This window comes from Podarcis raffonei, chromosome 3 (assembly GCF_027172205.1).
Source record: "Podarcis raffonei isolate rPodRaf1 chromosome 3, rPodRaf1.pri, whole genome shotgun sequence".
In the NCBI taxonomy this organism is placed as follows: Eukaryota; Metazoa; Chordata; class Lepidosauria; order Squamata; family Lacertidae; genus Podarcis; species Podarcis raffonei.
The window spans coordinates 27,633,529-27,656,096 of record NC_070604.1 but is presented as its reverse complement, the minus strand read 5'-3'; the positions used below and the strand labels follow the sequence as shown (position 1 = coordinate 27,656,096).

The 22,568-nt window shown below is 46.2% G+C and overlaps 1 protein-coding gene across 1 annotated transcript in view; it reads right to left on the bottom strand.

The window, feature by feature from the left end:
• The window catches only part of LDAH (lipid droplet associated hydrolase), a 100,880-nt gene that overhangs the window by 2,274 nt on the left and 76,038 nt on the right, over nucleotides 1-22,568 (bottom strand). Inside the window, exon 6 of the mRNA XM_053380874.1 lies at nucleotides 10,312-10,394. Within this exon, the coding sequence (XP_053236849.1) occupies nucleotides 10,312-10,394 (83 nt within the window). The remainder of the gene's footprint in view (nucleotides 1-10,311; nucleotides 10,395-22,568) is intronic.

Below are 22,568 nucleotides of genomic sequence, written 5' to 3'. Positions count from 1 at the left end.
TGAGAAAGTGCAAGTTACTGACAAAATAATTCTGTCTGCCACAGATCCAAGGTGGAAAAAGAAAGCAACCATTTAAACGTACGGCAAGAATAGTCCTAAGAATTAAGTGTCCTCGATTCAGACATGAAGCCTCATGGCAACTAGATTAGATGGCTCCTGTTACTGGGTGGTTTCCAACTCCTTGAAAGATTCCATCAACGGTGTCTCTGAAAATTTTTACACATCACCTGGGAAGTGAACTAATGCCAGTGTACTGGAAGAAGCAAAGATCACCAGTGTTGAATGGTTCTTCAACATCAACTTTGTTGGACTGGTCATGTTGTGCAGATGCCCGATTATCGTCTTCCAAAGCAACTACTCTACTCCTAACTTAAAAATGGAAAGCGTAATGCTGGTGGTCAACAAAAGAGGTTCAAAGACTCTCTCAAGGCAAATCTAAAAAAAGTAGTATAAACACCGACAACTGGGAAACACTGGCCTGCGAGTGCTCCAATTGGACAACAGCCTTTACCAAAGGTGTCATGGGTTTTGAAGATGCCTGAATTCAGGACCAAAGGCGCTAAGAAACGCGCTAAGAGGAAGGCACGCTTGGCAACTCCCACCCGGAAACCTAGGACCCCACTGTGGAAGGGCGTGTGGAACAAGAATTGGTCTTCACATTCACTTACACTTTTAAAACTGTGTTTATGGAAGACCATCTTACTCGGCTACGAGGGACTGCCAAAGAAGAAGAAGGAGGAGGAGGAGGAGGAGGAGGAGGAGGAGGAGGAGGAGGAGGAGGTTTTCAAAATATGACATGTAGCTGGGGAATTCAGATAGAAACTGTGGTATTTAAAGAAGGGGTTTTTTTTTTGGCTTTTTTGCATCCAACATTTCCAAGCTTGGGACATACAGTGCTTTCTGCTTGGAACCTCAGATTCTGTTGGAATCTGATTGGCCACTGCAAGAAGAGAGTGCAGGACTGAGAATAATTATTACTTTGCTTTATTACTTGCCCTTCAGCCTAAGGTCCCTAGGTGGTCGCACCCATTTAAACCACAACATTAAAAAAGAAATTATAAGAAACATAAAAACCAGAACTTTTTTTTTTGTGTAACTCAACAATAGCCACTTTCTTTCATTTCCCAAGAGCTCGATTTCTGCCTACCCTTGTGTTCCAATGCTGCTTTTCAAATCTTGTGTATGTCACAGAAGGACTAATTTGAGCATGTGGTACAGAAATTTTGGATACTGCCGCATGTGCCAGAGCACATGCTTAAATGCTATGCGCGACAAAACCCTCATGTGCAACCTTCCTAGCTTCCATTCTGAACTTCAGCAGAACGCAGTCCAAAAAGCATACGAGGGCTGCCAAAATAAAAGGTGTTCCTGGCTGCTGAGAGCATTTTAGGCCTATTCATGCGGCGTATTTGAAAGATTTTCCACAACTGGAGGCAAGTGATTTACTCTGGCTGTGGGCAGAGAGACCGCATCTGTGGTGTCTTCCGTACTGCTGCCTTCCAGATTGTGAACCTTTCAAGGGCAATAACTATTAAACTGCTATGGACAGCTTTGGACACTGGGTCAAGAAAACTGGGCAACACCAGGCCAGCTGTTTCAATAAAACCAGCTCAAGGTTGGTTTTGGCTGCTTTGGTTTGCAATTTTCTTCAAGCTGGTTTAAACAAAATGAGCCCGTGCTTTAAAAAAACTGAGTGACGTTAATTTGAAGGAAATGAGAGAGAGAGAGAGAGAGAGAGAGAGAGAGAGGGGCTTCTTCAAAGGCATTTTGGCTGAGATCCTTAAAGGGCGGTATATAAATTTAAGAAATACACAAATAAATAGCTAATAAGTTTTTGCATTGCAAAATGGATTTATGAAAGCCCTCGTGATTGAGAAGAACCCCTCAGTTGCTTAGAAAACTCAGGAAGCTGCCTTATCAGACCATTGCTCCATATAACTCAATATTTTCTATACTGTCCGGCAACAATTATCTTGGGTTTCACAGCCAGGCTGAACGTGAACGTAAAGGACTTCTACACATGCAACGAGGGTTTACCTTCTCACTTCCAACAGGGAATGTCAGAAGCTACCTTATCTTGACTCAAGACCATTGGCCTCGGCCCAGTATACCTGAAGGAACGTCTCCACCCCCATAGTCCAGCCCAGACGCTGAGGTCCAGCTCTGAGGGCCTTCTGGCAGTTCCCTCACTGCGAGAAGTGAGGCTACAGGGAACCAGGCAGAGGGCCTTCTCGGTAGTGGCGCCTGCCCTGTGGAACACCCTCCCATCAGATGTCAAGGAAATAAACAACTATCTGACTTTTAGAAGACATTTGAAGGCAACCCTGTTTAGGGAAGTTTGATGTTTTATTGTGTTTTTAATATTCTGTTGGGAGCCGCCCAGAGTAGCTGGGGAAATCCAGCCAGATGGGCGGGGTATAAATAATAAATTATTATTATTATTAAATTATTATTGGCCTTTTGATATCAGTATTGCCCATTTGGGCTGCCAATAGATCTCCAGAGTTCCAGACAGGGATCTTTTGCCGTCTATTACCTGAAGACAGCAGAGATCGAACCCGCAAGTGCCTGCATACTCAGCATGAGTTCTACTTTGGAGTTACATTGGAGACCATTGATTCAAATTCTGTGTGGTGAGGTGGTGATGGGGGAAGTTGCTTTCTTCCAAAAAGGAAGAAACCCGAAGCCTAAAGCTGTGTGCACGAAGCCAACTGAATTCCACTCTGAACTAGGAGAGGATGTTTACATTACACAACCATGATGCAATAATACTCAAAACACTGAATTTGCCCAAACCAGGTAAAAACTCATGCCTATAAACGCAGACATCTCTTGCAGACTAGTTAGGGTTCCTATGTGCACGGCTGGAGGGGCACCTAACACCGTGTACACACAATGATGTGTATTCATATACATTTCCCATCATCACGGACACATTTTTGTGTGTGAGAGAAATACAATTTTGTACAGTTGAAGCACAGCAAGCTGGCCCTCTTCACCCTGGCTTTGAGGAGGATATTTTTTAGGACCCAGCTTATTTTTGTGCTTTTATGTTGTGAACCACCCTAAGCGGTATACAAATTAAACAAACAAAGAAATAATAAAGTTGTTTTAAATACAGTGGTACCTCGGGTTAAGTACTTAATTCGTTCCGGAGGTCTGTTCTTAACCTGAAACTGTTCTTAACCTGAAGCACCACTTTAGCTAATGGGGCCTCCTGCTGCCGCCGCGCCGCCGGAGCACGATTTCTGTTCTTATCCTGAAGCAAAGTTCTTAACCTGAAGCACTATTTCTGGGTTAGCGGAGTCTGTAACCTGAAGCGTATGTAACCTGAAGCGTATGTAACCTGAGGTACCACTGTATAGTGTTTTAATGCTGTAACCTGGGACCTTAGAGTGAAGGGCAGGTAAATGATGATGATGATGATAATAATAATAATAATAATAATAATAATAATGCTCATTTGTCATGTTATTCTTTATGCCTTGTGGGATGTGCACTGCTGCCTATGGTGTGGACAGGACCCCCAGTTAATAAGGGCACGAAATGTTCTCAAGCATGTGAAACAGCCAACGCTGCCCCACATTATTTGTTTCGGGATCTCTGAGAGGCGGGATCAACACTTGGACTTTAAATGGTCTACTTTTGCACCAGAAACAGGGCAGCGACTCTTCCTTTTCGTTCAGCATTTGAAGCGGAGGGTTTAAAACCTAGTGACCCACTTCTGCTAAAATGCCTCCAGCCCCCTTACCTGTCCGCATTTGCTGCACCTGAGACGCCCAGCTCCGAAAAGGCCCATATTTTCTCTTACTCCCTCCTCGACTCCTACTAATTATGCTGTAAAACTGGGCTTGAAAAGGCAGGAATAATTTAGTGTCTCTTTTCTCTCACCTCCTTCAACACACAACATGCAAATGGGATCCAGAAATAACTTTTCTCTTCCCCAGCAGCTGGCACCGTCAGGTGTTAAGATTGGCTTTACACTTATGATCACACTGACTACTAAGCAGCATAAATTTCTCAAAGTGACAACTTGCCAACTCTATCGCAACTTGGGCTCCAGTTCCTGTTCTCTTCGGCTTCCAACCCTTTATTAGTCAAGCCCTACTTTTAATGTCAGTACACTTCAGGTTGAAGTCTGTGCCAGCTCACATTTCTCCCCTAATTTTCACATTCCCAGAAATTATTAGAAGGAAGAATTAGGGGGGAAAGCTGAGAGTGTGGGGTGGAGAGAAGAAAAAGAAGAAGAAGAAGAAGAAGAAGAAGAAGAAGAAGAAGAGGAGGAGGAGGAGGAGGAGGAGGAGGAGGAGGAGGAGGAGGAGGAGGAGGAGAAGGTATTTAACTCCACAATTGCTTCTACTCTGTCCTGGTCTTGCCAGCTTTCTATAACTTTGCCTCAATTTTAAAAAATAAAAATAAAATAAAAATTCCCTGGGTAGAGCACACCACTTTAAAAGTGCAATGACACAGAGGAACAAATAAAACACAGGTTTTCAAAGTAGGCCTCCAGGTGCATCATCATCATCATCATCATCATCATCATCATAATTTATTATTTGTACCCCGCCCATCTGGCTGGGTTTCCCCAGCCACTCTGGGCGGCTTCCAACAAAGATGAAAGATACACTAAAATGTCACATATTAAAAACTTCCCTGAACAGGGCTGCCTTCAGATGTCTTCTGAATGTCAGGTAGATGTTTATCGCTTTGACATCTGATGGGAGGGCGTTCCACAGGGCGGGCGCCACTACCGAGAAGGCCCTCTGCCTTGTTCCCTGTAACTTGGCCTCTCGCAGTGAGGGAACCGCCAGAAGGCCCTTGGAGCTGGACCTCAGTGTCCGGGCAGAACGATGGGGGAGGAGACGCTCCTTCAGATATACTGGACCGAGGCCGTTTAGGGCTTTAAAGGTCAGCACCAACACTTTGAATTGTGCTCGGAAACGTACTGGGAGCCAATGTAGGTCTTTCAAGACCGGTGTTATATGGTCTCGGCGGCCGCTCCCAGTCACCAGTCTAGCTGCCGCATTCTGGATTAGTTGTAGTTTCCGGGTCACCTTCAAATGTAGCCCCACGTAGAGCGCATTGCAGTAGTCCAAGCGGGAGATAACCAGAGCATGTACCACTCTGGCAAGACAGTCTGCAGGCAGATAGGGTCTCAGCCTACGTACCAGATGGAGCTGGTAAACAGCTGCCCTGGATACAGATTTGACCTGTGCCTCCATGGACAGCTGTGAGTCCAAAATGACTCCCAGGCTGCGCACCTGGTCCTTCAGGGGCACAGTTACCCCATTCAGGACCAGGAAATCCTCCACACCTGCCTACCTCCTGTCCCCCAAAAACAGTACTTCTGTCTTGTCAGGATTCAACCTCAATCTGTTAGCCGCCATCCATCCTCCAACCGCCTCCAGACACTCACACAGGACCTTCACCGCCTTCACTGGTTCTGATTTAAAAGAGAGGTAGAGCTGGGTATCATCCGCATACTGATGAACACCCAGCCCAAACCTCCTGATGATCTCTCCCAGTGGCTGCATGTAAATGTTGAAAAGCATGGGGGAGAGGACAGAACCCTGAGGCACCCCACAAGTGAGAGCCCAGGGGTCTGAACACTCATCCCCCACCACCACTTTCTGAACATGGCCCAGGAGGAAGGAGCGGAACCACTGTATGACAGTGCCCCCAGCTCCCAGCCCCTCAAGACGGTCCAGAAGGATGTTATGGTCGATGGTATCAAACGCCGCTGAGAGATCCAGCAGAACTAGGAAACAGCTCTCACCTTTGTCCCTAGCCCGCCGGAGATCATCAACCAGCGCGACCAAGGCAGTTTCAGTCCCATGATGAGGCCTGAATCCTGACTGGAAGGGATCCAAATGGTCCGCTTCTTCCAGGCGTGCCTGGAGTTGTTCAGCAACCACTCGCTCAATTACCTTGCCCAAGAATGGAAGATTTGAGACTGGGCGATAGTTGGCCATCGTGGCCGCATCTAAAGATGCTGAGCAAAAGCATTGCTCAGGTTGACGTAGTCAAGGAAAACAGATGGAAATAGACAGAAGCACCTGCGAGGCACTTGCTGCCTGCCATAGCTTTTAATTCAGAAAGGAAAGTAAGCATATTTTACAACTATAATGAGCAAAAGGTGAATCGCGCCAAGGTCAAACTGGCTCGCACATCTTGCATAGAGATATTCTGAGGTGAATGTATCATTGAGAAAGTAGACAGGGGCCAGCAAACTTTTTCAGCAGGGGGCCGGTCCACTGTCCCTCAGACCTTGTGGGGGGCCGGATTATATTTTGGAAAAAAAAAAAGAACGAATTCCTATGTCCCACAAATAACCCAGAGATGCATTTTAAATAAAAGGGCACATTCTACTCATGTAAAAACACGCTGATTCCCGGACCGTCCGCAGGCCGGATTGAGAAGGTGATTGGGCCGGATCCGGCCCCCGGGCCTTAGTTTGCCTACCCATGAAGCAGAACAATTGTTAACTGGCCTGTATCAGGCGAATGTCAGTGTATATGCATAGCATATCAGCCCCATGAAAAAGCAACATTCTGTTCTCTTGCAAATTCTGATCGGGGCTGCTGATCTCAACATAGCACCAAAGAAATGTGCTATTCAAATAATTCTAATTTGATCCCGGAATGTCCCGCTTTTCCTTAAGGTAAAGGTAAAGGGACCCCTGACCATTAGGTCAAGTTGTGACCGACCCTGGGATTGCGGCGCTCATCTCGCTTTATTGGCCGAGGGAGCCGGCGTACAGCTTCCGGGTCATGTGGCCAGCATGACTAAGCCACTTCTGGCGAACCAGAGCAGCGCACGGAAACGCCGTTTACCTTCCCACTGGAGTGGTACCTATTTATCTACTTGCACTTTGACATGCTTTTGAACTGCTAGGTTGGCAGGAGCAGGGACTGAGCAATGGGAGCTCACCCCGTCGCGGGGAATCGAACCACCAACCTTCTGATTGGCAAGCCCTAGGCTCTGTGGTTTAACCCACAGCGCCACCCGCGTCCCGCTTTTCCTTAGGACATCCCTATTTTCAATCTGAGAAATGTTGGGAGGGCATATAGAGTTATGCAACCCGAGCCCAGGAGATACAACCCTTAGAAGTCATTTGAAGCCAGCCATGCATAGGGACTTTTTAAATGTTTAATGTATGTTTTTATATATGTTGAAACCACCCAGAGTGGCTGGGGCAACCCAGTCAGATAGGCGGAGTATAAATAATGAAAATTAATATTGTTATTATTATGGAGTAGGATGGCCCCATTTTCATCAAAGAAATGCTGGAAGGTATAGAGAAGACCTTTAGAAAGTAGTATAAAGGGTTGCTGATTAGGCTGGCTCTCTTAAGATTTTTTTTTTAAAAATGGGTAGTATAGTGGCTGACTGTTTTAGTTAGTTCACCTATATATTTAGACATTTAGCTGAACTTTCTGGACTTTGTCAGATATTTCTGTTATTTTGTCGTTTTTATTTTGTGATATTTAAAAATATTTATTATAGGTGTCAGGGGCTCAGGAGCAGAAGCACAGGGGAGAGAGGAAATGGAGAGCGAAGGGGAAGAATCCAAGGGCAGCGTGGGGGAGTATGACAGTGACCCGAGAGATTCCATGAGCTTCTCCAGCGAATCAGAAGATTCCCAGAAGGGGGCGCCGATGGTCAGGGCAAGGGGGGTCCCAGGGGGGACGCACCAGAAACAGGGGGCCAGCGGGGACTCCCAAAGCAGCAGCGGGGGATCAGGACCAGCTTCCCCACCAGAGCGTAGTGGGGGGGAAGAGTCACATGTGTCAGGACCAGCGTCTCCTCCAGCAGGGAGAGAAGATGAGTCAGGGCTGACCACGCCTCCATCGGAGAGTGGGGGAATGGAGGGGAGGTCAGTTCCAGCTAGCCTCCCCGAAGGGGGAAGCAGTGCACTTAGCAGCAGAGTTGCAGGAGGTCCACGAGCAACTCCGAAGGCACTTGGAACTAGCGAAACACGCCTACAAAATGCAGGCAGACAGGCACAGGAGGGTCGGGGAAGACATCCAGGTGGGGGACTGGGTCTGGTTAGCAGCCCAGGCAGTGCCGGCCAGAACGTTAGCTAAGAAGAAGCTCAGACACAAGCAGCTGGGACCTTACCAGGTCGCGGCACAAATCAATCCAGTGGCCTTCCGGTTGACACTCCCGGAGGGCTCCAGAATGCACCCAGTCTTTCATAGGTCAGTGCTCACACCCTACAAGGCACCCCACAGGTTTCAGGCGCCAGGTAACGCGCCAGACCCACTTAGCAAATCGCCAACAGGGGAGGGGTCACAGAGGGCGACGCCACTCAACGAGGTCACGGAGATTTTGGACTCGAGGTGGGGGGAAGAGGGAGTGGAATATCTCCTCGCCAGGGAAGCTACCCCGGCCAGCGCCAACAGGTGGCTACCGTGCTATGCCGTGGAGGAGCACTACCTCAAAGACGAGTTCCATGCACTCTTCCCACACAGACCTATGCCGGCAGAGTATTTCGACGACTGGCTTTTCACACCCACACTTTCAGCCAGTACGTTCCAGGGTTTTTCATCAGCTGAGGAGACGACGCCAGAAACAAGCTCCCCGGAGGGGTCACTCTCGGGGTTTGTCACAGACCGCTCCTATTGGTGGGACAATCAACCGGAGGTGGGGTGGAGCAGGGAACTGCTGAGGGGGCCCTTACACGCAGCCTCACCCGAGGTACCAGGGGGAGGGAAGGACATGGACGTGTTGGGGGAGGATCCTGGATTCGAGCACAACAGCAGAGAGATGGAAGCAGAGGAAATCGACGTTGACGAGCCCATTGCGGGCTGGCCGGATCCCGCTGGCCGGCTGCACACCAGGGGGAAAGAACGGTATCCCGCACTCACACCCACAGCACTGTAGTACCCGGAACCCACACCCGAAGAGGGGGAGGGGGGAAGGGGGGGCTTTGAGGGGGGGATGGATGTCAGGGGCTCAGGAGCAGAAGCACAGGGGAGAGAGGAAATGGAGAGCGAAGGGGAAGAATCCGAGGGCAGCGTGGGGGAGTATGACAGTGACCCGAGAGATTCCATGAGCTTCTCCAGCGAATCAGAAGATTCCCAGAAGGGGGCGCTGATGGTCAGGGCAAGGGGGGTCCCAGGGGGGACGCACCAGAAACAGGGGGCCAGCGGGGACTCCCAAAGCAGCAGCGGGGGATCAGGACCAGCTTCCCCACCAGAGCGTAGTGGGGGGGAAGAGTCACATGTGTCAGGACCAGCGTCTCCTCCAGCGGGGAGAGAAGATGAGTCAGGGCTGACCACGCCTCCATTGGAGAGTGGGGGAACGGAGGGGAGGTCAGTTCCAGCTAGCCTCCCCGAAGGGGGAAGCAGTGACAGCAGCAGTGCAACGGTCAGGAGGAAGGTTGCCGGCTGGGTGCGCGCGCCAAGTTCAAATGTACAGGCGCGGGAGACAGCAGGAAACCCGGATTGGGAACCAGGTCCTAAAGCCCGCCGGAGGGAGGGGGAAGACTCAGGGGACTCAGCGTCAGAAGAGTCTAGGAAGGGCGAGACCCCGACAGACAGGCGGAACCAGAGGAGGAAAGAACAAAGGAAGAGGTGGAGCAAGGCTAGAGTCTTAAACTGGTGTCTGGGGGGAGGAGATTCAGACAGAGCTTCAGCGGTCTAGAGTTTGAGACGTAGAGCTGCACGCTGCGGCTGTGAAAGTGAAACTGAACTTCAATAAAGACTTTCGTACTTAACAACGAAGCGGCGTTGGTCCTTTGTGAGCTGGGACCTCGGGCAGCTCTGACAATAGGTTATGTGGAATAAGGCCAGAGACACAATTTCTTTCTAACCAATATAGAACTATAGGGACGCGGGTGGCGCTGTGGGTTAAAGCCTCAGCGCCTAGGACTTGCCGATCGAAAGGTCGGCGGTTCGAATCCCCGTGGCGGGGTGCGCTCCCGCTGCTCGGTCCTAGCGCCTGCCAACCTAGCAGTTCGAAAGCACCCCCAGGTGCAAGTAGATAAATAGGGACCGCTTACTAGCGGGAAGGTAAACGGCGTTCCGTGTGCTGCGCTGGCTCGCCAGATGCAGCTTGTCACGCTGGCCACGTGACCCGGAAGTGTCTGCGGACAGCGCTGGCCCTCCGGCCTATAGAGTGAGATGGGCGCACAACCCTAGAGTCTGGCAAGACTGGCCCGTACGGGCAGGGGTACCTTTACCTTTAATATAGAACTATACATAACTGGCCTGAGATCAGAACAGAATCATTTGGGTGTTGAAAAGTGAGACAGTGAAGTATCTGCAAATGGGTAACTCATTAGAACTGGGAAGAGTAAAGAATTACCTTCTTTAAATGCTTTCTGATGCCAGTGTTATCTCTCTCTACAACCTGCTTCATCTCTTGATTTGCCAGGTATACGGCGTTTACTGCAAAAATAAGAGACCCACATGCAATTATGGCAGTATAAAAACAGCTTGTGCAGAAAACAAAAGATGCTGGCTGGATTTTCCGTCCTCAAAGAAACTGTTCAAGACCTGAAGTCCCATAGCAGCTTGCCATATCGGCAATGCCACTGAATCTAGGGTTGCCATTTTTCAATAAGTAAAAAGTTGTTGAGCTTTTCTTGGGGGGGGGGGATTTTGCCTATTTTTTTTTTTAAAAAATCCCACGCAGATGGTAATTTTGCCCAGAAAAAACTGAGAAATTATATGATGCAGTAGAAAAAGATTTACAATTGAACCCATAGAGGGGTAGAGGGAAGTATAAGGCTTCAGGGAATCCTATATGTTTATGATTATGATTATTGTTTGAATTCAAATGTAAATGGTAAAACTGAATAAAATAATTATCTATCTATCTATCTATCTATCTATCTATCTATCTATCTATCTATCATCTATCTATCGAAAAACCGGACATATGGCAACCCTAGTGAATCCATCGTTATTAACAACAGCAGCTCAGTTCAAAGACAGTGAGTGGACCTTCTGTACTAATTGCAGGGAACTGTGAATGATGTCGACAGTGCGATGTGTGCCATGGCAATTTCACACAACCCTCCTTCTCCTTCGTGGACAGGGGTGTATGAAGATGGCACAAATCAATTGGTCATAAAAGAGGCATCCAACCAAACACCGCAGGAGTGGAAGCACCCATGCTTTCCCACCATGCTTGCCTTTGGACGCTTCTCGGTAACACGTGACGTGTGGCTTTCTCAATCCTCAACTGGCAAAGAATAAAGAACCTCGTGCACAGTCAGAGTTCAACCGTGTGCGATTGGCCTTGCAACGGACACCATGGTTATTGTTATTCATTTAATTATGTGAATAATTCATTTAATTATTGGTGCCAGTTTTGACCTATAGAACAGTTAACTGGTTCAACATGGCATAAGGCAGCTTTTTCAGAGGGGAGTTCCACATTGCATTGTTTCAAATTGATTTTAGCATCTTTTGTTTGTTTTAAAATAGTTGAATATGCTTTGTGAAGACTTGCTACCTACTCCAAGGCCCTACAGATGTATGAATAGAAAGCGAAATAAATCTGTGAAATAAATCTATGGGTTGTATCCAACACTGCAGCTCCATTCTTGGAGCGATTCCCTTTCTTGCCATCTCCAGCACATCCTTAAAATTGAAGGACCCTCTGGGATCTGGGGGGCAGAGGGTAGGGTATCTGCTGCATGGATGGAAATCACTTGTGAAGTGCAGCATATGTTTATATAGTTTATAGCCTAAATTGGTTATTTACTCAAATGAGAATGTTATCAGTTCTGCTTTCCGAAGGGAATTAATTGATCGGAATTAAAGGGTTTGATCATCCTTCGCAATCGCAAGGTAACTAGCTTCCCACAAGTCCTTCTGTGCTTGCTATGTAATGGGTAAGGCTGCCTTGAAACATTGGAAATTTAAACGGATTTCCCCACTGATTAGCAAAGGGGACTCACAGACCCTCCTAGTGTCCCTGTTTTCCAGGGACAGCCCCAGATTGTTACAGAAGCTGTCCCGGTTTCTGATTTGATCTTGGAATGTCCCACTTTTCCTTATGATGTCCCTATTTTTATTGGAGAAATATTGGAGGGTATAGAGCAGGCATTCCAAAGTCCGGCCCAGGGGCCTAATCCAGTCCATTGGCCGGTTTAATCTGGCCCCTATGGCCGTTTATTTCCTGGGTTAAAATTCTGAAAGAAGGTCAACAACTTCAATCCCCAAAAAAGATCAACAATTTTGGTCGGCCCTCGCGCATGTTCATTTCATCAAATCTGGCCCTCTTTGAAAAAAGTTTGGGCACCCCTGGTATAGAGTTATGCAACCTCCAAGCCCAGGAGATGTAATTATATTTCCTTTAGAAGATATCTGAAGGCAGCCCTGTACAGGGAAGCTTTTATTATGTTTTTATATATGTTGGAAGCCATCTAGAGTGGCTGGGGCAACTCAGTCAGATGGGTTGGGAATAATAACAATAACAACAACAACAACAACAACAACAACAACAATAATAATAATGGAATAGGACGTCCCTATTTTCATGAGAGAAATGTGGGAGGACATGAACTCTCACAGCATATGCCATATGCCTGGGAGTAGCAGCTGGCAGAGTTTCAAATCGTACGTCACTGGTATGGGCAAGAGCAACACACTGTCCCAACAGGCAGAGAAAAAGGAAACAGCAATCAGACAGATCCTTTTGACTGACCCCAAAACATTACATTGAGCAAATTCCTGAAGCACATTGAGGAAATGGAAGCAAATGACACTAAGGAGGGAGAGGTGAGAGCTCAAGAGGTCTCCATGCCAAAAGGGAAAGTTTTCTGTAGACAGACACAGTTGGAGAACCCAGATCAAAAGCTAAATGAACAAGGTGCTTGGAGCTAAGGAGGCATTAGAGAACTGAGTGACTTTGCATAATCGTAAGCAATGTATAAAACCCCGATCTGTTATCTGCTTTTTACCAGAAGAGTTGCTATTTTCTGTGACAGTTTCTTTCTTGGGTAGAATTTTTCCTTGGTTTCTTTGACACTGAGGAAGAACTTAGATATTCTCCTGGATGTTCCTTCCCCAAACTAGCAGGATTGTGACTGAGAAGGGGGTTCAGATTGCATTGTTTTGTATTTAACGTATTTCTATTAAAGATTTCTTAGTTTACAAAAGTATGTGCAACGTCTCTTTTTTCAAGTTACATTTTCTATAGATCAGTTTCATTTGTTGAGACATTAGTGTTACATTAGGACAGTGGTGTCCAAACTTTTTTCAAAGAGGGCCAGATGTGAAGTGAAGGGCCGTGGGGACCAACCAAAGTTGTTGACCTTTTTTTAGGGTTGGAGTTGTTGAGCTTGAGGGTTTTTTAGGATTTTACCCTGGGAAATGAACTGCCACAGGCTGGATTAAACCGACTGGCGGGCCAGATTAGGCCCCCAAAATGGACTTTGGACACGTCTGCATTAGGAAGAAAAGGGGGAAAGAGGTGGAGGGGGGGCAATGCTTCTATTCTACTTAGTGTATGTGTGGGGTTTTGTGTCAGCATTGCTTGTGTGGGTTCCCTTTACTATTCACTTGTATTCCTTTGGTGGTGAGAAAGGTTGATTTGTCCCTGTGTCAGTTTCAGTTTATTGGTTAGTTTTTCTAATAAGGCTGTTTCTAATAAGGCTATTTGATACCATTGGTCCATGCTTACTCCTGACAGGTCTCTCCAGTGTCTGGCTATGAAGCTTCTGGCTGGTAAGAGTAGGTGGCTTATGAGCTCTTTATGATGTGAGTGGGCACTATTATCTTGGAAGATGTTAATCTAATATTGACACCTACATGATGGGAGTTGGAGTCAATGGTACCTCTAGAGCCACAGGGCTCCCATTCTTGAATTAAACCAAAATTCCAGTGTGGCGATCAAACAGGGTCCCCGGACGTTTCACCGTCTATTGAGCCCTGTGCTACCACTTTATTTCTCGCTGCCACCACCCAGGCCCTACCTGGTACCATACTGAGTCCAGTCAGGGTTAAATTGGAACATTAACTTCTGTTTATTTATTGCAGTTTAACAAGCGTGTGGTTTCATAAATGGTATTGGTCAATTACAATCATGGGGTACCTATCCAGACCTATAACTTCCGCTACCTGCTCTCACTCACTAAACCACCTCTCAGATATTTACTTGTCTTCCTAGCCCCTAACTGTTCCTGACTCAGCTTATTTCGCTACACTAACTCAACCTACCTACAGACTCTATCCCAATTCACTCCCACTCCACCCAACCACCCAACTCCCAACAAACTCCTCCTTCACCCCTCCCAGAGCTGGTTTTATAGTCCCTCTAACTCCACCCCCCTGGGTTCTGATTGGGTAACTTGTTTAACTATTTCACCTCCAGCACTCTCATATGTTAACGTCACAGCCAGTAACAGGGAGTTGGCACCCAGGGACAGCCTCAGCTCCTCTCAAAAATATTCCAGAAAAGCCAGACTTTCATCTGGCACACAAAGTCATGCAATGTTAGTGCCAGGTCGGCCTTCCTGGGTTGACAGTATTTGTCTGCACCAAGCAATAGAAAAAAAGTTTAAAATTTGTTTTAAAAAACAAAAACAAAAAACCAGGGCCAGGACTGTGGGGTTTTTCTTTCACTTTGATTTTGGATTAGATTGCGATCCTCATATTTTTATCATACCCTCTGATACGGAAGGGGGGGCATGTCTTCTTCACCTTCTTCTTCGCTACAATATATCCATTTATTTCCGAGTCCAATTGTCAATGTCAAAAGGGACTAAAATCTATAAAATTCATAGAAAATCAACGTGCTAATTTGCTCAATTTCTCTAGGACTCCATGACACCTCCCCTGTCCTCCATAATCCCTCAAGCAAGGTGTCAAGACCCTAATCCTGTCAAATCACTCTGCCAAGCCTTTCCTCCGGGCAATGCCAGGTGGCAGACCATGCATACATGGACCATTGTCTTCTCATCACCGGTACTCAGGATGTGCTTATCTGCGCATATCTCCAGCTCTGCATATTCCCCCTCCCTCCTCCATATGTTAATCCTGGGTAACCCAACCTCTTCTTAATGTGTTCATGATGTAATCTGTGTAACCCAACCTCTTCTTAATGTATTCATGATGTAACTGGGATGTATTTTGCACTGTATTCTGGGACATGGAGGGAAGTTTCAAAAGTTCATGTCACCCCTTTCTTGCTGTTCAATCTCGCCTTGAACCTGTTGCGCAATAAACTTGGATCTTCTGCAGCTTGCTCCTGTCTCCGGCTGAGCTCATTTTCCTCCGCAGGGACCCGCGGACTTAGTCCGACGAGCTGGGTGGCAGAGCAGCCTCGCACCCAGATTTTACCGTAACACCTCCATTATTTCTCCAATGAAAACAAGGAATGTCCTAAGGGAAAGTGGAACATTCCAGGATAAAATCAGAAACCGGGATGGCTTCTGTAAATCTGGGAATGTCCCTGGAAAATGGGAACACTTGGAGGGTCTGGTCCCACAGAAGTGTTGAGAAAAATCAGGATTATAATATAACAATTAATCAGTCTGTGGGTATCAATTAATCAGTCTGTGGCTTGGGCAATCCAACAGCTTGACAAAGCTATCTTGAACTGATAAGACTTGGGAAGATCATATATTTCTAGTCATTTATACGTGTCATATGGGAGGAGGCAATGAAAGACTAGGAGCTTGAAGGTTTTCATTTGCTCCTAGGTCAGGTCTAGTGTGCTTAGCTATAGGGGGGAAAAACACCACACTATGATCCTGCTGGTGACCTCTCTTCTGACCTGGAAGATGAGATTGCTGGCTTTCACCCTCCTTTTCTCCCCAACACCCCGACAAACGGAGGTGATTAAGCATTAGTGTCAGTTTAGTCACATGCCTTTGCTAAACAGAGATGGCTAACTGTGCCAAAAGGCACTTGATTTATTCCTGATGCCGCAACGTTGATGGGACTCAAAATCAAGGACCAAGAGAAGAAAAGAGAGCTTTATATCACCAGTAGCTATTTAACCCAAAGTGTCACGGCCAAAGCTTAATATCCACATCAGCTAAATTAATAGTTCTTCCCCCACCCCACCCAAACAAAGCATAATGACTGAAATCAATCAAACCCCCCAGCCTTAGTCTTTAGGGCTATTTGACACCAATTCAATTAACCACCAATTGTCTGACAAACAAAGTTGCAAGTACAGCACTGAAGTTCAAAACTATTCATACACTTAGACTACACAACAAGGCAAGGAAACACGACATTTTCAAACCATATTGGATAATTTCAAAAATTAATTTAACAATGAATGAAGAATGACTTCTGCTTTGAGGCAGCAACTGTCTAGTAAATAAAGATTTAGCGGTCAAATTTTCAGTTAGAATAGCCTTTATGTATATATGGAGAGTCATTGATGGACTGCCTTTTAAAAAAATAAAAATCATGTTCTTGGTCACAGACCAAACAAGAAATCTATTACCTTCCCTCTAGGGCTGCATTCCCATCCTTCCAAACTTTAAAGTTCGCCAATGGATAGTTTTCAATTTGCATAGATTACAGTGACTTGCACAAAGGAGCAATCACCATTTCTCTTCCTCTGGGAGAAGTGGTAACTTTCATTCCATCGACAGAGGGATTCATCTAGCGATTTAATCTACAATCTGAACCCGCTTCCATGGTCCATAGTTATATCAGCCACAGTACACATGTTTGTTCTCTGGAAGCCCTCAGGTTTCTGCTTGATTAGAGCAACTTCCCAATGCCACCTGGTCGCTGGTCTGCAGCAGAGAAAATTGTTAGCCGAGAAGTTAACTGAAAACTCTCATTGGAAGTTGAACAGTCGTAATGTGTTGCTTGCGGCTATGTGCACTGTTAAGTTAGAAATTTGTCAGTTAAGGGGGGGGGGGCGGGGATTCCAAACAAATGTGGTCTACACATGTCAAACCAATTTAGGAATACAGGAGGGTTCGGCATGACAGACTTAAATTTAGAAGTGGATGTGAGCCCTGCGCCAGGCAAAAAATGTATGATACCGCAACCGTTAGCTCTTGGTCCCCACAGCACAGCGGAGCAAGAGACAACGAAGAAACAAACAAACAAACAAAATCATATCTGATTCCTAAGCCAAGCATCTGCATTCCTCTGTGACATAAAACATGGATACGAAGTGATGTCACACTAATGGAACAATACAGAAGTTCCAAGTAAGATTGTTTTCCACTTGGTTAGCCAAAGCATCTGAGGGGCAGAGGGGAAACGACGAAGAAAGAAAAACACAAAGAAATTTCCAACAAAGATGCTCACAGCGATAGCTCCAGCCTGCCACCTTTTATAAAGTCGTTCTTGCAGATACAGACAACGTAGAAAGTTTGCGCTATAGACTACAGGCATGTGGAGAACCAAAGAGCTACTCAAAACCAGCAGCCTATCAAATTCCCTTTGTGCAAATTTGGTGTTTCGGAGACTGTTCTCTCTAGGCAATCTGTCTAGGAGATTGTTTCTTTAGTGTTGTTTTTTTGGAATCAGTTGTGTACTAAGGATTTCCTTACCTTTATTGCTGGGTTGACTAAAGGTAAAGGTAAAGGGAGCCCTGACCTTTAGGTCCAGTCGCGGACGACTCTGGGGTTGTGGCGCTCATCTTGCTTTACTGGTCGAGGGAGCCAGTGTACAGCTTCCGGGTCATGTGGCCAGCATGACTAAGCCGCTTCTGGCAAAGCAGAGCAGTGCACGAAACGCCATTTACCTTCCCGCTGGAGTAGTACCTATTTATCTACTTGCACTTTGACGTGCTTTCAAACTGCTAGGTTGGCAGGAGCTGGGACCAAGCAACGGGAGCTCACCCCGTCGCGGGGATTCGAACCGCCGACCTTCTGATTGGCAAGCCCTAGGCTCTGTGGTTTAACCCACAGTGCCACCCACATCCCTGCTGGGTTGACTAGCACAGTCAAATGATGGTTAAAACATTACACTAAAAGTTGTTGCATGCAGACAGGTAGCTGCTGGGTGGTTGGCTCAATGAGCCCATGCTTTGCATGCAGAATGTCCTAAGCTCCAGCATTTCAAGATAACAAGGATCTCAGGTTGATCAGCTCAGAAAGGTTTCTCACAAGGGAGCCCTTTCCCTATATTTCCCCATCATCAATGGCACAGGATACAGCATGAGGGTGCTCCTCTTCTGTGCTGCCTTTGACTTTGTTCAGTCTTAGCCGTCTATCTGGCACATATCTGCTGGCAGAATGGCTCAAGTGGAAGTGCATTTTGCCCACATATCTGCAACGATGCCCGTGTTTCTTGCATTCTACCAGTGCAGTAGGACACCCACAGCCTCACTGTTGATGCAACATTGGTATAAGATTGCACCCTTAGACTTTCAGAAATTTGTTAGGGGGAACGTACCACCATCTGCTAACATTTTAGCCTGGTAAGCTGCCCATCTTATTGTAAAATTCTTTCAGAGGAGCGTAACACTAGTTTTCTTTCCAGATTATTATTTGCTTCCAGGAAGGCATGCTTTGCCATTCCTCATACACCCCCCCCCCCCGGTAAGCAGAAAACTAGCAAGTCAGGAAGGGTATAATTCTATATGCTAGCTTTCTACAGGGTTTTGATGTGAGAAGGCATATAAGCATATGATTCCCCCCCCCCCGCCACCGCCATTTATGTTCAGAAGTCACACAGTCCCGGGAGGAGCGTTTTATGAACGCCACAATTCAACTGTTGAACAGCAATGGAAAAACTGAAGCATTCCCTTGATTCATCCTGGGCCTGTTTGAATTTTTTATTCTTTGCTAACATGAGATTTGTACTTGACAACTTTCCGCCTAAGGACTGATTCCCATTCCTATTTTCACACGGTCAAAGTCGGAACAAATTGGCATTTCTGACAAATGGTGCTGAATCTGAACCAGAGTTGTAAACAACCCCGCTTTCGAGACCACAGTTGAGTACAGTCAATCCTCAGTTCTTGAACGGCTCCGTTTTCGAACATTTTGGCCGTCGAACGCCGAAAACCCAGAAGTAACTGCTCTAGTTTTCAAACGCTAAACGTGCTATGTGGTTTCTGTTTTGAGTTTCCCCACTGTATTGAGGCTTCTGTTTTCAGTTTTTGGTTGTTGAATGTTTTGGAAGTCGAACGGTGTTCCGGAATGGATTACGTTTGACAACTGAGGTTTGACTGTACACCCAGGTTCAGCAGTGGCTGGTTGTGGTGAGGGAGAGCCATGGAGCCTCTTTCCTGGCACTGGGCTAATAACTGCAGCTTACCTGGACCAGGCTGGGCAAGGGAGCTGAGTAGCAGTGAGGTCAAGGCTGTGGCAATCTTGCAGGTGTATCCATGCAGCCCCAAACCCAACACCACCACAGCCCCACCTCAGACCAAACCCACCCAGGTAAGCTGTGGTGATGCTGGTGTTGAGGGAGATGCCCCACAGCTCTGCCTTACCACAACTGTCAGGGGCTGGACTGAGGAGCAATGGTGGGGGCCATCCCCCCTTCCCGAGAACAGGAGGACAGTATAGATTTAGAACAGTGGTTTGCAAAAGGGCATAGTTCGGAGGGCAGAAGGTGGGAAATATTGGAAGACGAACAGCAAGAAGAAGCACCAAAGGAGAGACAGCTGACAGTCTCAGTGTCCTTGGAAAGCATTCCTGACCCTCCCTCAGGACCAGATGGGCATTGCGGGTAGTAGAACAGAGAGCTCAGAGGCAGAAAGCTCAGATTAGCTGATGTAGGAGTGACATAGAACAGGAGAGACATAGGGGAGTGGAACATTACTTGGAGCAACACCATATTTAGGGAAAGCTGCATTCCTTAGTCGCTCTCTGTGAATTATCGAATAAATTGCTTGGTTATAACTTTTATGGTTTCTCTGATTCTTGGCTGTCACCGCGGGAGGGATCTGATTCCCCAAAGCCTGACAACACCAGTGGTTACTGCCCTGATTCAACAGGGATACTAATACATTTCCCCCCAGAACCCAGCAAGTGATGACACAGACAAATATTCATATAATTGGATCAACATTTGGTGGTAGAAGGACACTGTATAAAGACGCTGCTATAACTGTGTTTGGATCAGCCTTCTATTATTCATTTAGCTCCGCAGTTCAGAGTAATAATCCATGTCATCCCTATCTCTCTAAAGATTCCCTGGAATTCTTGAATTTACCCATGGACTTGTCCTTTAGTAGTTACAAGTCTGGCTGTGATAAAGGCATTTTACCCCCCAAAGCACGCTCAGGTGTGATAACTTGGAGTAAGGTAAAGGTAAAGGGACCCCTGACCATTAGGTCCAGTCGTGACCGACTCTGGGGTTGCAGTTCTCATCTTGCTTTATAGGCCGAGGGAGCTGGCGTTTGTCCGCAGACAGCTTCCGGGTCATGTGGCCAGCATGACTAAGCCATTTCTGGCGAACCAGAGCAGCGCACGGAAACGCCGTTTACCTTCCCGCCGGAGCGGTACCTATTTATCTACTTGCACTATGACGTGCTTTTGAACTGCTAGGTTGGAATGAGCAGGGACCGAACAACGGGAGCTCACCCCATCATGGGGATTCGAACCGCCGACCTTCTGATCGGCAAGTCCTAGGCTCTGTGGTTTAACCCACAGCGCCACCCGCGTCCCATAACTTGGAGCGGTTGTGGTTAAATAGCATGTTTGATATAGGCTTTGGATGAGGTAGTATGGCCAATGTTTGCCTCCTGCCTCCTTTTTCTGTGCCCTGTTTCCTTGTGCTTTACTCGAGTCTTCACAAACCCATTCAAGCCATATGGCCCTACTGGCGTTTTTTGTTGTTACCAGAGGGAACTCTGGAGGTTCCTCACTGTGAGAAGTGAGGTTACAGGGAACCAGGTAGAGGGCCTTCTTGGTGGTGGCGCCCTCCCTGTGGAACACCCTCCCATCAGATGTCAAGGAAATAAACCACAACCTGACTTTTAGAAAACATCTGAAGGCAGCTCTGCATAAGGACATTTTTCATGTCTGATGTCTTACTGTGTTTTAATTTGTTGGAAGCGGCCAAACTGGCTGGGGCAAGCCGGTCAGATGCGTGGCAAATAAATAATAAATTGTTATTGTTGTTTGGCCGAACAATGAAGCCCATATCTGACTTGGGCTGGTAGGAAGAGGAAGGGCTAAGTCACCACTGCCCAGAGGAGGCGAGACTGAGAAGCCCTTCCATCTTGACCTCACTTCTCTCTTGACATGAAATTTATGATATCTGGAGGGGAAGGGATAGGGCAAATCCCAAGGTAGAAAGGGTCACTCTTCAGACGAACTCCTCCTCCACAACAGGAAATTTTAGATGCTGGAAATGAGGCCTTATCTGAATCAGTTACATCAAATGGCATCAGCAGTGGTGAATGGGACCTTGCTATAGCACTTCTCCCTTGTGCCTGAGGCACTGAGGACTGCTGATTCCCATGCTTTGACACCTGGCACTAGGGGCCGGCCCTTATATTTAACTCATTGTACACAATGTTTCAATTGTCATTTACAAAATTCGTTATTTATTTTATTTGGAAAGATTTATAACTTTTAATAGATGGGTGGAGTATAAATAAAACATTATTGTTATCATCATTAATCACTAAGTAGTTTACTATAGAACAGTATAGTCATCAACTATATATTTTGGAAAGCTTTTTTTTTTTGCTCTTTCTGCAGTCTATGCATTTGGACACCTCTTAAGATAACAACAACAACAACAACAACAACAACAACAACAACTTTATTTGTATCTCGCCCTCTCCGACCAAAACCAGGTTCAGGGTGGCTAACAACAAATATATAACATTGGTATAAAATCAAACAATAATTAAATTACCTCCTAAAAACAAGTCAGGATCAAAGATATTATACTCTGTGGTGGTCCTAAGATGAAGGAGCAAGTTTATGTCAATGTCTTGACACAATTTGATTCTGTTTTGAATCAGGATGGCAGACTAGACCTTTCAAAACTGCACTGGTTTTTTTTTTAGAATTCTTAGAATTCCCGAACACCAGGCACTTTCTGCTCGTTAATTTTTTAAAATAAAAAAAATGAGTAGCCATATGAAAATTATCAAATCTGTAAATAAAATTAATCAATGTTGTAAGCAGCCTGTGGCGCTACAAAACTCAGAAATGTTAAATTAGCACATGCTTCTTTAAGGATCTGCAAGTCATTCTATTATCTCTTAACGTTAATGCCAAGAAATTTGGGAGTAAAAAAATTGAAAACTGAAGCCTATGCATTAAAGTGAAGCCTTATTTACCTAGGGATCCATCAGCCACGCCATCCCCGGACCTTGGAGGGAACAAAAGTACCAGGAAAGCAAAATCTTCTTTGGAGAAAAAGAGTTTATTGAAATCTGTGTACAAAGACATTTTGTACACAGAGACAACCAGTTGGATAGCTCCTGAAAATACACTGGCTGTAAATACATGGCATTTGGCAGGCATTCTTATACTGTAGGTACACATTTCTCCACCAATCAGCAATTGCCAACCTATAGGTACACCTTCCTTCCACCAATCACCAATTGCCAACCTATAGGTACACCTTCCTTCCACCAATCACCAATTGCCAACCTATAGGCACACCTTAGGAGGATAATCACGTTAAGCACGTTCCTTACCCATTTCCCTGTCT